The sequence below is a fragment of the Physeter macrocephalus genome, unplaced genomic scaffold (genome assembly GCF_002837175.3).
Source record: "Physeter macrocephalus isolate SW-GA unplaced genomic scaffold, ASM283717v5 random_773, whole genome shotgun sequence".
In the NCBI taxonomy this organism is placed as follows: Eukaryota; Metazoa; Chordata; class Mammalia; order Artiodactyla; family Physeteridae; genus Physeter; species Physeter macrocephalus.
In genome coordinates, this window is record NW_021146059.1 from 8,285 (window position 1) to 22,171 (window position 13,887).

The window sequence follows — 13,887 nt, forward strand, 5'->3', positions numbered from 1 at the left end:
CACTAGCCCTGCCCTGTCTCCAGGTCTCCTCTCTTTCCAGGCCTACCTCTTGCCCTCTGTCCTCCTTACCTGCCCCTCCACCCCCTGGTCCCCTCCCTCTGCCCTGCGGTTGCCCCTCCACTTGCCCAGAACGTGTTTTTCTTCCCTCTCCCCCAGCCTCTCCGCCTCTGCCCCCCTCCGCCCACTCACCCGCCTGGCCCTCCTTCCCCGCAGACCGCTCGGGCCTGCTGTGTGTGGACAAGATCGAGAAGAGTCAGGAGGCGTACCTGCTGGCGTTCGAGCATTACGTCAACCACCGCAAACACAACATTCCGCACTTCTGGCCCAAGCTGCTGATGAAGGTGACTGACCTCCGCATGATCGGGGCCTGCCACGCCAGCCGCTTCCTCCACATGAAAGTCGAGTGCCCCACCGAACTCTTCCCCCCACTCTTCCTCGAGGTCTTTGAGGATCAGGAAGTCTAAAGCCTCAGGCGGCCAGAGGGTGTGCGGAGCTGGTGGGGAGGAGCCTGGAGAGAAGGGGCAGAGCTGGGGGCTGAGGGAGACCCCCCACACCTCTTCTCTCCTCCCTCTCGTCCTTGGATAGATTCAGCTCCCCACACACCCCCTCCCCCCGCATTGCCCCGTCCCTCCTCAGAACCTCCAGCCCTGGGGCAGGGCAAACAAATGAACTTGCTATGAAAAGGACAGTGTGGGAGGCGGTGGGGGGGGGGGGGGCTCAGGGGGCGGGGGGGGGACCGTGTCCTGCAGTTCCCAGGACCCCGTCCTCCGAGAAGGTAGGAGAAGGGAGGGAGAGCTAAGAGGGGACAAGCCATCTTGACCGTAGGGGATGGAGGAATGTGGGATGGGGGAAGATGCCCTCAACTCACCCCCTACACACATGCAAGAGAGAGCCCCCCGCCCAGTCTCTTGGCCTAGGTTCCCCCTCCAGGCTAAGGGCCTCTCTGCTTCCCCAGATGCCTGGGTGCAAAGAAAGGCTTGGCTCGGCCCCTCCCCTGGAGGTTAAAAATTACAGTCATTCTAACTGCACTTTGGAAACCAGGCACGGAGAGAAGATAAATGAAGAAGTACTAGACAGAGGAAAAAAAGAGAAAAAAGAGAGAGCGAGCGATTGATAGAGAGATGATATTAAGTTATTAACTGAGGCTGGCCAGAGGGGAGGACCCCACCCCCCACCCCCAAGCACTTTGAGAGCTGCCCCTCCTCCCCCCAAAGCAGAGAGAACTGCCCCCCACACCAGGTCCCCAGGGGTAGGGCTGCCGATCAGAGCTGTGAGTTAATACAACAGGGTCCTGGCCACCCCCCCTTGCCTTGCCCCTCCCTCTGTGCCCCTTTGGCACCCCCGCGCCAGTACTCCCTCTGTTCTCTGCCACTCGTGCCCGCTGAGTTCCATCTACCTCTCACGCTGGATGCCAACTGGCCCCTCACCAGCCTGCCCTGCTGCCCGCACAGCTCCCCTTTCAAGTGCCCAGCCCCAGGGGCCTCTCCCTGTGCCCCCCCCCCCAGCTCCTTCCGCATCGTGGCACCCACACAGGAAAAACTGTGGCTCAAGGTCCCGCCCTCCTCACATCCTGCAGTATTAGCTACGATCCAGATGCTGCTGCCCTGGGGGGTGGGGGGGTGTGCGTGAGCTTCTCCCAGAGCCTCCACCCCCTTAGGCCCCTGTTTCCATCTGTCTGCTGGGCTCTCTCTAACCCCTGCCCTCCTCCTTTCCACTCCCACTCGATGCACTATCCCAGACTCTGGGCAGGCAGGCACCGGAATGGGGGTGCTTAGATAAATGGCACTTAGTCGAAGCCCCGGGGGAGGGGGTGGTTGGTGCTCCTCCTTTTTTCTTTGAAGCTCTTTAGGCCAGCCGCCCCTGTGCCCCTGGAACCCCTTTCCCCTCTTCTTTTCTCTAATTCAGGGACTTTGGCTTGAGCCACCTCCCACCCTCCTGGTGAGGAGTGCTCTGTTGGTCTGCACTTGGGTGAGCTGCCCTCCTCCTCCTCCCTTTGGCTATCGCCCACTCCGCAGGGGAGAGAGGGAGGGAGGAGGTAGCCCTCTGAGGGTGGAGGGAGGGGAGGGTGGGGGAGGGACGGAGCAGACCAGAGGGCCCTGGGCTCAGGGCTGCATGTCGGCAGGGATGGATGGGTGGACACAGATGCCCCCGGAAGCCATGGGGAATGGGGCAGGGGGCGGGGGGAGGGGTGCCAGGGCTTCCTGCGCTTTGCACTATTGGGGCAAAAATGTCTTAAGCAGTGGGGAACCTGCCACCCCACCCTGACCCTCAGCCTGCCACAGCCCCCTTCACTCACACACACACGCACACACACACATACACACACACACACACACACACACACGGGAAGGCAATGCTATGCTGCCCATCAGGGCATGTCCTTCCCCCACTGTTCAGGTGTTCCGACAGGGCTGGAGGGCCTAGAAGAGCATCTGCTATCACCTGTGCATGTGCCTGCCCCGCCCCCCTTGGGCTCGTGGGCTGCCCGTGCTGTCCTTGTCCGTCTCTACCCTCTCTCTCTCCTGGGGTACTGATTCCTGTATTACTCCAGTCCCATGGATAAGCCCTCTTGTACCCTCCTCCCACCCCCTGGGGGCCCAGTGGAATTCCTGACCTGTCTGCCGTCTCTCCATCCCTCCATCCCCACGTCCACCCCTCCGTTCCCATTCTCAGCCATGCCCATGGTGGAGAAAAGGCCTTCAAGAGGCTTGGCCCCTTACAGGCACTTGGGAATCCCCCCTCCCACTCCCCCTCCCCCTCCCCAATCATATGAGCTGTGATCCCCCACTCCTCCCCGTAACCCCCGACCCCTCCCCCCACTCTCAGTGATGTGGGGTGTATGTGTGCGTTTCTCTGTGTGAATGTGTGAGCAAGTACACGTGGTGGGGGAGGAGCCAGGGGGACTCAGGAGCGCCACGCACCTGCTCTAGAGAGGCAGCTGTCCCAGTCCCTGCTTTGGAAGTGAGGGACAGGGCCCTCTCCTGGGGGCCATTGGTGCTAATGAGGGGGATGGCCTTGATGTGGGTGCTTAGCATGCCTCCCCCAGTATTGGCCCGGGGCACTAGGGCAGGCAGAGTGGGGCAGCAGGTGCAGTGTTGGTGGGAGGAGGGGATGCTGGGACTAGGAGGAGGGTGCCAGGCCAGGACAAGGGGGTGCCAGAGCCATGACCACTACCCCGCCCCCACCACCCGCCTCTCCATCTCAGTATTCCCCCTCCCATCACTCATAACACACATACCTCATCCAGCCTCCTCCCTGCTCAGACTTGGGGAGGGTGGGGGTGGAGGAGCCCCTACCCCTTCCCCTGGTGGCGGGTCTGCAGGGCTGGGAGAGGGCAGGGCGTGTGACACAGACACCGTCCATAAGGGGGACAGTAATTCCTGCCCTGGGAACTCCTGGGTGGGAGGAGGGGGACACTTCCTTGCAGGCGCTACTGAATGTATGAGAAGCTGGTGCTGGGGTGGGGGGAGGGGGGCTGTGGCCAGAAACAGGGAAGGAGGTAGGTCCCTTCCCCAGGGAGGGGTGGGGCCAGTAGGGGTGACTTGGGGGGCTCCTACTCCTGCCCCACGTTGACAATCAGTATGTCTGTTATGTGCGATTTTTCACCCCGTTGTGTTCTGGGTCAGGATTTTAAAGAAAGATATTTTTATGGTAATTGTTGCTCGTCTATTTTACTATATATTTATGTAATAAATATATGATGAAAATAATCCCCTTGGGCACCCCCCCCTTAGACTTGTGTGCTGTTTCCCTGTATCCTCCCATCTGCTGGCCAGAGGACCCACCCCACACACTGACCAGGTGGAGAGGTGTGCCCCCAGCCTTGGCCACGTTTCCGCCCCGCCCCCCAGAACGAGCACACACCACAGAAGCCAGCTCAGCTGTGAACTACTGGATTTGAGACAGGAATAGAACAAATCGGGGGGCTAGAGAGTAAGAGGGGGGAGAGAGTGGTTTAAATAGGGGAGGCCGGGGAGGTTCAGTGATGGGGGAGGGAGGCAGGTATTTACAAGAAGGCTCGGGGGGCCAGAGGCTCATCTTGGAATATTTTATAACAATATAAATAAGATTCTGGTTTGCTTTTCCTTTTCGTCTCGTAAAGGAGAGAGAAGTGCAGAGTTCGATTCTGTACAAGGGGGCAGCGGCAGAAGGCCGGCCGGGCGGGTCACTGGGCGTCCACCCGGAAGGACAGCAGCTTCTCGGAATGCATGTTGTTCAGGGTCCGCAGGTCCGGCAGCTTGAGCAGCAGCTTGGTGAAGCGGGAAGTCTCCGAGGGCCGGTTCTTCAGCACCAGAGCCCGAAGAGCCCGCAGCAGCGTCTCCTGGAGCTGCTCCACCGAAGCGGAATTCTCCATGCCCGAGCGGTCTGTGGGGAAGACGACGGCAGTGAGGCAGGCTCCCTGAGCTCCTCTGACGAGGAGGACCCGGAGGCCTGCGAGGACGCGGCGGCGGCGGCGGCGGCGGCGGCGGCGGCGGCCATGCAGCCTCTCCCCGAAGCCCCTCAGAGGGCTGATGGGGAAGGAGGAGGAGGGGGAACATGACTCCCTTTCCTAGGCCTCTGACCCAAGAGCAGGAGGTGCCTGCGATCTGGGAGCCCAGGCTCAGCAGGGCTGGCCCCCTCCCACCCCAGCAGGCCGCTCTCCTTCCCTGAACAGGCCAAACGCGCCCAGGCTCCCTTGCTTTTTGTTCTGTAGTTCCCTCTGCCTGGGATGCCCTTCCCCCTCTCTCTGCCTGGCAGTATCACTTGTCCTTTGAGGCCCCACTCAAGTGTCACCTCTTTCCCCAGCTCCCCAGGCAGAAATAGTTGTGTGTGCTTCCAAAGCCCTTGGTTCATGCTTCTACTGTGACACTTATCTCACTGTTTTATAATTAGTCGGGCATGAGTCTGTCTCCTGAGCTAGACTGTGTCTGAATCATGTCTGTATCCCCAGTGCCCGGGTGCAGGGCCTGGCCTAGAGTAGGTACTCCATAAAAGGTGTGTTGAATCGAACTGCGTCCGCCTCCTCCCGGGGTCAGGCTCAGGCGAGAGCCTGACCTACCTGCAGAGACGAGCACCACCGCGGTGAAGAGGCCCAGCTCCTCCTCGGTAAGGGCCAGGGAGTTGAGCTTCTCGCTGAAATCGAACATGGCATTGAGCAGGTCTCCCATGCCCATGGCGCCGAGCTCCTGCAGGCTGTAGGTGGTGCGGCTCAGAAACATCACCGTCTGGTCCTTCACGTTGAACAGCGACGCAAAGCGTACCATCAGCACCTAAAGCGGGGACAGTCATCCTGGGTGGAGCGGGAGGAGCAACTGCCAAGTTGCCCCTAAAGTTTTGTGAAAGGGTTACTGGTGCTGCCTTAGATTTCTCAGTCAAGACTGGGGCTAGTTTCTGAGTGAGCAGTGAGGTGGGGGGCGGGGGGGGGGTGCCAGGTGTTAGGATGGAGAACATCCCACTGGCTTTGGAATCCAGCCTGAATCTGAGTCTCAACCTTGTCACTCCCTGTGACCCTGGGCAAGGCACTTCACCAAAGTGAATTTGCTCATGCCTAGAACGGGAATAGTGCTGTACCCTAAAGTGTTATTTTAGGGTAATAGGATGTAATTAGACCCCAGCCGAGATGACAGAAGTCCCAGCCATCCATAGGCAGGGCTGGGAGGGATTCTGCCCCTTCCTTCATCCGTCAAGAGTAAGGTTTCAGAGCCCCTCCCCTCCCCAGACGTCCTTTCTGCTGGATCCTTCCCAAGGTCAAGAGCAGGGAGCACAAAGGGTCACTCACCTCAAAGGTGCCAGCCTTAAGCAGGGTGACCTGGTCGTGCTGAGAAAGGTCACGGAAGCCAGGGATGTGCTTGGCAAACTCTACCACCTCCCTCACAGCGGGCGTGAAGCTCATGGAGAAATCCTCCCAGATCTCCTGCACAGTTCGCCCACTGCGTCCGTGCGGGTACATGTTCATGGGACATGCCTGGAAGAGGAAAGAATTTGGGGAGGAGAGTATCACTCAGGCTGCCTCAGATAGGCTTCCCCAGCAGTGCTGGGCCCCAGATTCTGCTTGGGTTAGAGTTGTGGCCTTGGAGGATGGGTCTTTCAGGTAAAGTAGCAATCAGGTGCCAGGTGGAGATCAGGGATTCCCAGGCAGAGCCCTTCCTGCAGGGCTGAGCATCCTCCCTGCACCTAGCCTTCAGGCACACCCAGTGGCCCTATGCTAAATCCAGTCTCCCCAGTCCCCTGCCCACCTCACCCCCAGTGCCCTCACCAGCAGAACGTTCTTGGAGTTGCCCTGCCGCAGACCGTTGGCAGGTGCTTCGCCTTCTGGGGCTGGGTACACGTGGGTGGGGCACAGATGGTGCCCATTGCTGTTTGGCTGGTGGCAGCTGTGATGGGCAGGGCCAGGGGGCCAGGTGGGAGGGTAAGAGGAGGGAGCCTGGCGTAAACTGTTCAGGGCCTCATTATGACGCTGGGCGGCCATGATGTTGTTGTCATTGGGGGCAGGCGGGCAGCCCTGGCTTTCCCAGTGATGTGGGGTGGTGGCTGGAGGGTTGCCCGAGGCATGGTTGGCATTTAAGTTGCCAGGTGAGGTGCCCAGCTTGTCATGGGCATAGGTGAAGATCTCTCGGTGGGCCCGGGCTACCTGGGATATTACATCCTCCACTGTGGGTTCAGGACTTGGGGATCGGGGAGGCGTCAGCTGTTGTGGGAACTGGGAGAAGCCCACCAAGGGTGAGGGGGCAGGGGCTGGGGGTGGTGAGGGGCCCATGGGGCTTGGGGTGGGGTGCTGGGTGGGCGGGGTCTCCAGCGGGCACTGGCTGCTTAGCTGGTTGTTGGCCAGGTTCATGGCACTCTGCATCTCAGCCAGCATCCGCTGCTTCTCTCGTTTGGGGATGCGCCCAAAACGCACAGCTGTGACAGGATGAGAGCAGTGTCAGGAAGTTCTAATACACACTCACATGCTTCTCTTCCTTCCTCCTGAAAGGGCAAGCCCCTTAGGGCTTGGGGTTCCACATAAAACCCACAAGGCCACACCCATCGAGGAGGTTTTCCAAGTAGGAATTACATAAGAGGTGACCAGAGGGACTAATGGGAAAGATGTGTGTGTTTACCTGAGACCCGATGAAATGTGGGCATCCCCTATGCAAATGAGATGCCTAGTATTGGGCCTTTTTAAGGGAGGGATTAATTCAGAAACTTCCGAGTGGAAGAAAGGGGGAGGGGGAGGGGAAGCTCGTGGGCACGGTGCTGCCTCACCATCTCGAGACATGCCCACGGAGAGACACTTCTTGAAGCGACACTGCTGGCAGCGGTTACGATTGATGCGGACGATGGAGCAGTTCTCATTTTTCAGACACCTTTTGTACTGGATGTTCTGCTGGATGCTCCGACGGAAAAAGCCCTGTGGAGCAGGGGCAGCTAGTGAGCATCTCCGTCTAGGCCAGGCCTATGTGTCCTGTGGGAGAGGGTCACCTGCCCTTACCCCCACCCTGCCTCACCTTGCAGCCCTCACAGGCATGCACGCCATAGTGGAAGCCCGAGGCCACGTCCCCACACACCTTACACAGTAGCACCATGCCATTCAGCTCTGCGGGAAGAGAGGGGCAGTGGGTGAACAGGGCAGGTTTCTGTGGCCAGAGTGGCCAGAGAGCTGGAGGTTTTCTGAGCTGGAGATTGGGCGGGGGGGCGGGGTGGGGGGGAAACTGAGAAGGAGCTTCAGTATCTAGGGGGCACTCTAATGAGCAGACAGGGCTGACAGCAGCTGGTGCAACTCTAGGAGAAATCCCTGAGGCCAGCGTAGGTCCTGGGAATAACTGTGTCACATGAATGTCAACTCCCCACCTCAGCCTGGACACCTTCCCTTCCCCCAAAATCGGCTGGAAATTTACTCACTGGTGATGTTGCTGGTGCTCTTGCTGGGGGACACTCGGTTGCTGTCTTCCAGGGCCACTTGTAGACCCCTGGGGGGGCTCCCGTTATAGAAGGAGGAGGATGACGACAACGAGGAAGATGAAGAAGAAGGGGAACCATCGTCACCCAAGCTGGGTGGAGTGCTCCCAAAGGAGCGGGCTGGGTCCTGGGTGAGGGAGCCAGTGGGTGATGGTGGGAAGTAGGTGGGACAGCCTTGGGTCAGGGACTGGAAGCTGCCATTCGAGCTGTCACTGTAGAGGGACTCGGGGCTGGTGCGGTTTGGGGAGGAGCCGCTGGAGCCGATGTAGGTGATGACGCCACCTGGCAGGAGAACCCAAGGGAAAGGCGTGTCAACCGCCATATATCTTTGGTCCTAGGTCACCACTCTGCCTATCCCTCACCTGCCTCCCAAAACACTGTTGGATACTCAGAAGTTAACCATGTGAAACACCTCATCTTGGAGTCCCCAGAAGAGCCACGATAAGCAACTCCCCAACACATACCAGACATGGCCAACAACCAACCACCGCAACTCTTGGCAGGTACATTCAGCTTCTGCCTGGAGTGTGAGGTACCTCTCTAGAGGCATGACCTCTGTGATGCTCTGTGAGTATCTCACATATGTACCAACCCCCCACCCCCGCCCTGGATGCCTTCCTTTAGAATATCAACCGCAGCTAATGACTTAATTGTCAGCAGCTGACCTCGGGATGGGATGAGCAGCTGAAAACCATTCATAATGCCAAGCTTTAAAAAAAAAAAAAAAAAAAAAACAACCAGCTGCTGATTTTAATACCAAGACTATTCCAGGGATGAGACCATGGAGGGGCAGCTAGCCAACGGTGAGGAGAGTGGGGGTCTTACGAGAGTAAAACAATCACATTCCCTCAAAACTGGAAGATGTATTCTCCAAAGGTACTGTTCCCCTGGCCTCCAAGATCAAGAGTCAGAGTGGACTCTATCCCTGAATCCAGGAAGGGCTTAACAGTATGAGTTGCAGGAGTTGGAAGTGAAGGACAAACTGTCCAGCCTAAGGCTTTGGAATTCCCCCTTCTAGATCTCTCTGCCTGGTGACAATGACCTTGGCTCTCTGGCCATTCAGGGACTTTGGCCCTCTAGTTATATTGCCATCCAGGTGGCTGTGTTCCCATTGCATTAGCAGGAGAAGAAGGTGACCTGCCTGCCACACCTTTGCCAAGTACCTCGCATGGCCTGCCATGGATGGGGTGGGAGGAGGGAGGATCCCAGGACACGTGTGAGCCAACACAGGGCATGCCACTGTGTCTACAGAGGCACTTGTCTTGCTCACCCACTGACACACACTAAGCTGGGCAGAGCAACCCTAAAATAGCTCAAGGTTGGTCAGGGTGAACCGAGTTCCCTGTAAAATAATTGCACAATAGATCAGCTCCTACAGTTTCAGGGCTGAGGTGGGGGAATGGGATATTTATTTGGTGGTAAATGAACCTGACCCAGTTCAGCCATCCCCCAAAGGGAAATAAGACTCATCCGAAGAGACTTCCACCTGGAAGTGTGGGGCACACTCAAAAGAGTCTAGTTTTAGATCTGGATCTATCACCACCAACTTGATTTGTGACCCAGAGGAAATCAACTCCCCTCTCTGGGTCCCAGTTTTCCTTTCTGTGAAATAAAAAAAAAAAAAAAAAAAATGAAAGAGACTTAATATCCTTTCAGCTATGTTTCTGGGATGTAGTTGTTTTGTGGGAAGCCCTTAGGAGACAAAGTGCTTCTTGTTTGGTGGGAGTAGGCGTAAGACAGTGTTTGCAGGACTAAGAAACGAGATGCTTGGGGAATAGAAAGAATTTGTAATGTGGAGAAGCTGAGTCTAAAGGCAGTACGGTGAGGTAGGTGCAAAGAGAGTGAGGGGAAGGGTGACTAGATGTGAGGTCCCCTTGTGGAGTGTAAACATGAGGCCACGAGAGGTCAGGGATGGCTCTGTCTTACTCTGCATCGGTTATGGGGAAGGAGGAGGGGGCCGGGCAAGCGGACAGGAAAAGGAGGCAGGCGGGGGTGGTGAGTCAGCCCAGCTTCACCCAGATCTCGGCGGGGCGGGGCGGGAGCCGGGCCCTCAGCCGGCCTCACGTCCCGGCTCCACGTGTGCCTCTTGCACGTGGCTCCCCAACGAGGAACCCCAGAACCCGAGGTTCCGCCCTCTCCGCTTCCCGTCCATCTGGAGCAGCAGCCCCGCCCCCCGTCCCGCCCTTCCTCGGCGTCCGGGGTCCCAGTCTAGGGCTGGGCCCCTCGCGCCAGCTGGGTCAGGACTACTAAGGGGAGGAGAGAAGGGTACACGCGTTGCCGGGGCAACGTGGGGCGGAGCTCATTATGTAACGGGGCCGGGAGGCAACCACCAATGGGGTGGCGGCCACGGCTTCTGCAGAATGAAAACAAACGCAGCACGTGGGCACGGCTCCGCAGCCATGTGAGCGCTCCGGGCTGCCGGGGCGCTCTGGGTGTCCTTCCTGGGGCAGAGCACCACTCGCGGGGCTCCTCAAGTGCCGCTCCCTACTGAGGATTCACCAGTGAGATCCGACCCATTCCCGCAGCCCCTTCTGCCTGGAACCCAGATCGCCCCACTGCTTCTCGAGTTCCCTCGAGCCTGCAGGAACTAAGGGAAGAGGAAGATTGGAAGGAGGGGGTCCTCCTTCCGAGAAGTCCAGGCATGCCACAGCTGCAGGGGGTGGACAGATGGGGGCGTTTCGGGGCACTGCTCCAAAACTCCCAGTTCCTGTAAACTGTTCATCTCACCACACGTACCCGCTCTCCATTTCCTCCTTCCCCGCGATCCGAGTCCTTCAGGCTAAAGAGAGGGGCTCTGAGGGGTGATGGTGGGGCGCCTCCGGGCGCATTCCCAGGCCGAACAACCCGCTCTGGAAATCCCAGCCTATGGCCCCCATCACGCTAGCAAATCCCCAGGCCGAGGGAGTCTCCAGTCCCCTACAAAGTTCCTTACAAAGGCGTAGATGGAGGAGAGGAGACAGTGACAGAGAAAGAATGATGGTAGCAAAGGAATCTTAGTACCTGTGTTGTTGTTGGAGTCCAGGGTCGTCATGTCTTCACCAGCTGACAGCGGTCATTCAAACTGGACCTTGACACAAACTGGAGATTACAATTGCCGCTGTCGCCCCCTGGGAACTGACCGAGGACGGGGAGTGGACTCCGCGGCTCACGATAAGGATCCTAGGCACCCTGCAGCAAGGTCTTGGGGTGGCCGGCTGCAGCCCTGCAGAAGGGTAGGACGCTGAGGCAACGGAGGTCTGCTTTGCATGGGAAAAGCAAGAGAGTGTGGGGGAAGGGGGCGGAGGGAATCAGCCTGCAGTAGTTCTGGCTAGAAGGTAGCAAGGAGGGTCGGGTCTCTGCAGTGCCCGGGGTGCCACTGCCTGAAGGCTCCGCAGCGCTGCAGGGTAGCGAATCTGGAGCTCCCGGTGCAAAAGTCCCAGAGGGAGAGAGGTTGCAGTCAGGAAGTAAGTACGTGATGGGAGAAACGGGGCACCCAGGCGCAAAGAAGCGAGACGTGTGCCCTGCTACGTTCCCTCGGCAGCAGTATTTCACTCTGCCAATCTCAACGGCCTTTTGCCCCAGCCTTTTTCTCTGGGACAGAGGGCTCTGCGCAGGCGCCAGCAACCCAGGGTTCCCGGGCCGCACGCGGCACTGGAGCAGGTACCATGTGATCCCAGGGAGCGCCTCGTGCCCCAGTGACACACTTTTCCAGCAGCAGGCACGTTGAGTTCCGTGCGCCTGCGTAAAGCCAAGGCTGTCGGGATATGTAGTCCATTGACAAAGTGGGCGGACTGCGTATATTTCCCCGTTTCTGCCTCGCAAAAGCTCTTGCTGGAACTGGGGAGGAGCTGAGAGTCTTGTGGGGTGGAGTGCGCTGAGAGTCAGGGTGGCGTGTTTGGAAAGCCTGTATGGCAGAGGCATGTGAATTCCTGCGGAGGGGCTGGCAAGCTTGGCCGCTCCCTGGGAGATCAAAGCTAACAGCCCCTTTCTGCAAACCTTGCAAACGTGAGGGCTTCACGTGATTGCAGGACTGACTTCGCCTTGAGGTTACTGGTGACACGAGAGAGATGACAAGTAGGAATATCCCCTCGGTCAGGAGCTTAAGCTGAACTTCTGCTGCAGAGCCAAGTCCTGAGATGGAAAGGAAATGTGGCCCCTGTTCCATTCTACTCCCCTAGGGAAAGGAGTTGCCATGGGGGGGCGGGGCGTGGTGAGGATGTCCCTGGGGACTCCCTGTTTGCGTGTATGACACCACCCCACCCACTGAAGGTGACTTTAGGGTGAGTCATTTCCCTTTGTCTAGGAAATAAAAAGGACAAGGGAGGAGAAATTTGTGGTGAAAGTGCTTTGAAGTCCTAAAGGGGCCAGAGATGAGGCAGGGCTTGGGGGCAGAGTGACACCCCCATCCTCACCCTCAGTGCTTCAGGGTAGCGTGGATTCCACGGAAGGGAACACAAAGGCCATCTTTTTTTTTTTTAATAAATTTATTTATTTATTTATGTTTGGCTGCATTGGGTCTTCACTGCTGTGCGTGGGCTTTCTCTGGTTGCTGCGAGCGGGGGCTACTCTTCGTTGTGGTGTGCGGGCTTCTCATTGTGGTGGCTTCTTGTTGGGGAGCACAGGCTCTCGGCGCACAGGCTTCAGTAGTTGTGGCTCATGGGCTCAGTATTTGTGGCACGTGGGCTCAGCAGCTGTGGCTCACGGGCTTAGTTGCTCCGCGGCATGCGGGATCTTCCCGAACCAGGGCTCGAACCCGTGTCCACTGCATTGGCAGGCGGATTCCTAACCACTGTGCCACCGGGGATGCCCAAGTAATGTGTTTTTCAATAAGATCAGAGCACAGAGAATGAATGTGTAGCTGTGCATGATTAAAAAAGAAAGGAGAACGTGTCCACTGCATTGGCAGGCGGATTCCTAACCACTGCGCCACCAGGGAAGCCCCACAAAGACCATCTTAACCCTCCCTCCTTTACTGACGAGGAAAATGAGTCTTAGAAGAAGTGATTTGCCCAAGGTCAGACATCCATTGCTAGTTTCATTTGACCACCATCAAGGAGGTGGGCAGACATGGAAGTGAAACGCTGAACAGGGGTTAGAAACAGCCAACATGTCCCTTCAGAGGAGCAACTCTGCCCCATTGGTGAAAAAGGGTCTCCAGTCGAGGTCTATCCTGTTTTGGGGGGGTTTTTTTGGCCTCGCTGTGTGGCTTGTGGGATTCCCCAACCAGGGATTGAACCCGGGCCTTCGGCAGTGAGAGCCGGGAGTCCTAACCACCAGGATGCCAGGTATTTCCCGAGGTCTATCCTGTTTGAGGACTTGGTTGCGGGGAGAGCTGCAAGCCTCTTCTTGAAGCAGCCAGGTGACCCTGGGCCACCTGCTGCTCCCTGCTAGTCCCTCCTCAGTCCCACCGCTCCTAGGGAGGGTGTTTTTGTTGTCTTTTTTTTTTTCCACACAGGAAGCCCTTCTCCACTTGTTCACAGATAGCTCCTGGGACAGCACTGATGGATGCCTGGAAACAGCTACCGAAAAAGTAAAGAAAAGGAGGCGCGTGGACACCAAGAAAGGAGTAGGCTGGGTGGTGAGGAAGTAAGCAGAGAGGACAGTGAGGGTGACTGAAGGGGAGGCGGCTGGGCAGCTGGCCTGACCACTCGCTGACCCTCTGACTCCAAGGGGAAGACAGATGGGCTCCCTAGAATGGCCTGGGCTTTAGCTTTGTTCCCTTGCCCCCAAGAACAGTGAGAGAGAGAGAGGGCAGTGGGCTCTTCCCTGGCCTGCCCTGGCCCCTTGGCCCAGAGCTGGGAAGCTGCAGCAGAGCGTGGGAGGACCTGGGAGGGGCTCGGACAAACAAGGCAAGAGGCTTTTCAGGAAAACTTGGTTCTGAACTCAGCCTCCACCCCCTCTCCCTCCTCCTGCTGGGCTCTGGAGGGAAAACTGGGAGGTGAGCTGCCATGTCCCGCACTGCATGCTGTCTGCGCCCTTCCTGAGTCTCCA

General features: G+C 57.9%; 2 protein-coding genes across 6 annotated transcripts in view; one reads left to right on the forward strand and one right to left on the reverse strand.

Annotated features, from left to right (window-relative positions):
• The window catches only part of THRA (thyroid hormone receptor alpha), a 14,897-nt gene extending 6,267 nt beyond the window's left edge, over nucleotides 1-8,630 (forward strand). Inside the window, exons 7-8 of one of the 4 annotated variants that reach the window (XM_055083304.1) lie at nucleotides 157-341; nucleotides 8,256-8,630. In XM_055083304.1, coding sequence (XP_054939279.1) covers nucleotides 157-341; nucleotides 8,256-8,324 — 254 coding nt within the window. In that variant the 3' untranslated portion in view covers nucleotides 8,325-8,630. Of the gene's footprint in view, nucleotides 1-156; nucleotides 691-3,734; nucleotides 3,823-8,255 lie in introns of those variants that run through there. The other 3 variants (XM_055083305.1, XM_055083303.1, XM_028486286.2) reach the window with 3 other exon arrangements.
• Nucleotides 3,878-11,587, reverse strand: NR1D1 (nuclear receptor subfamily 1 group D member 1). Of its 2 annotated transcripts, XM_007112522.4 has the most exons (8): nucleotides 10,918-11,587; nucleotides 7,861-8,199; nucleotides 7,467-7,555; nucleotides 7,225-7,369; nucleotides 6,236-6,879; nucleotides 5,759-5,944; nucleotides 5,039-5,249; nucleotides 3,878-4,365 (listed from the first exon to the last, which is right to left on the reverse strand). In XM_007112522.4, the coding sequence occupies exons 1-8, from the start codon at nucleotides 10,946-10,948 to the stop codon at nucleotides 4,166-4,168; spliced, it is 1,845 nt and encodes a 614-aa protein (XP_007112584.1). In that variant the 5' UTR covers nucleotides 10,949-11,587; the 3' UTR covers nucleotides 3,878-4,165. The 2 variants fall into 2 exon arrangements, with proteins under 2 accessions (XP_007112584.1, XP_028342085.1); XM_028486284.2 differs by lacking the exons at nucleotides 7,467-7,555; nucleotides 10,918-11,587 and having other exon boundaries at nucleotides 4,035-4,365; nucleotides 7,861-8,089.
• Between the last annotated feature and the right edge of the window lie 2,300 nt (nucleotides 11,588-13,887).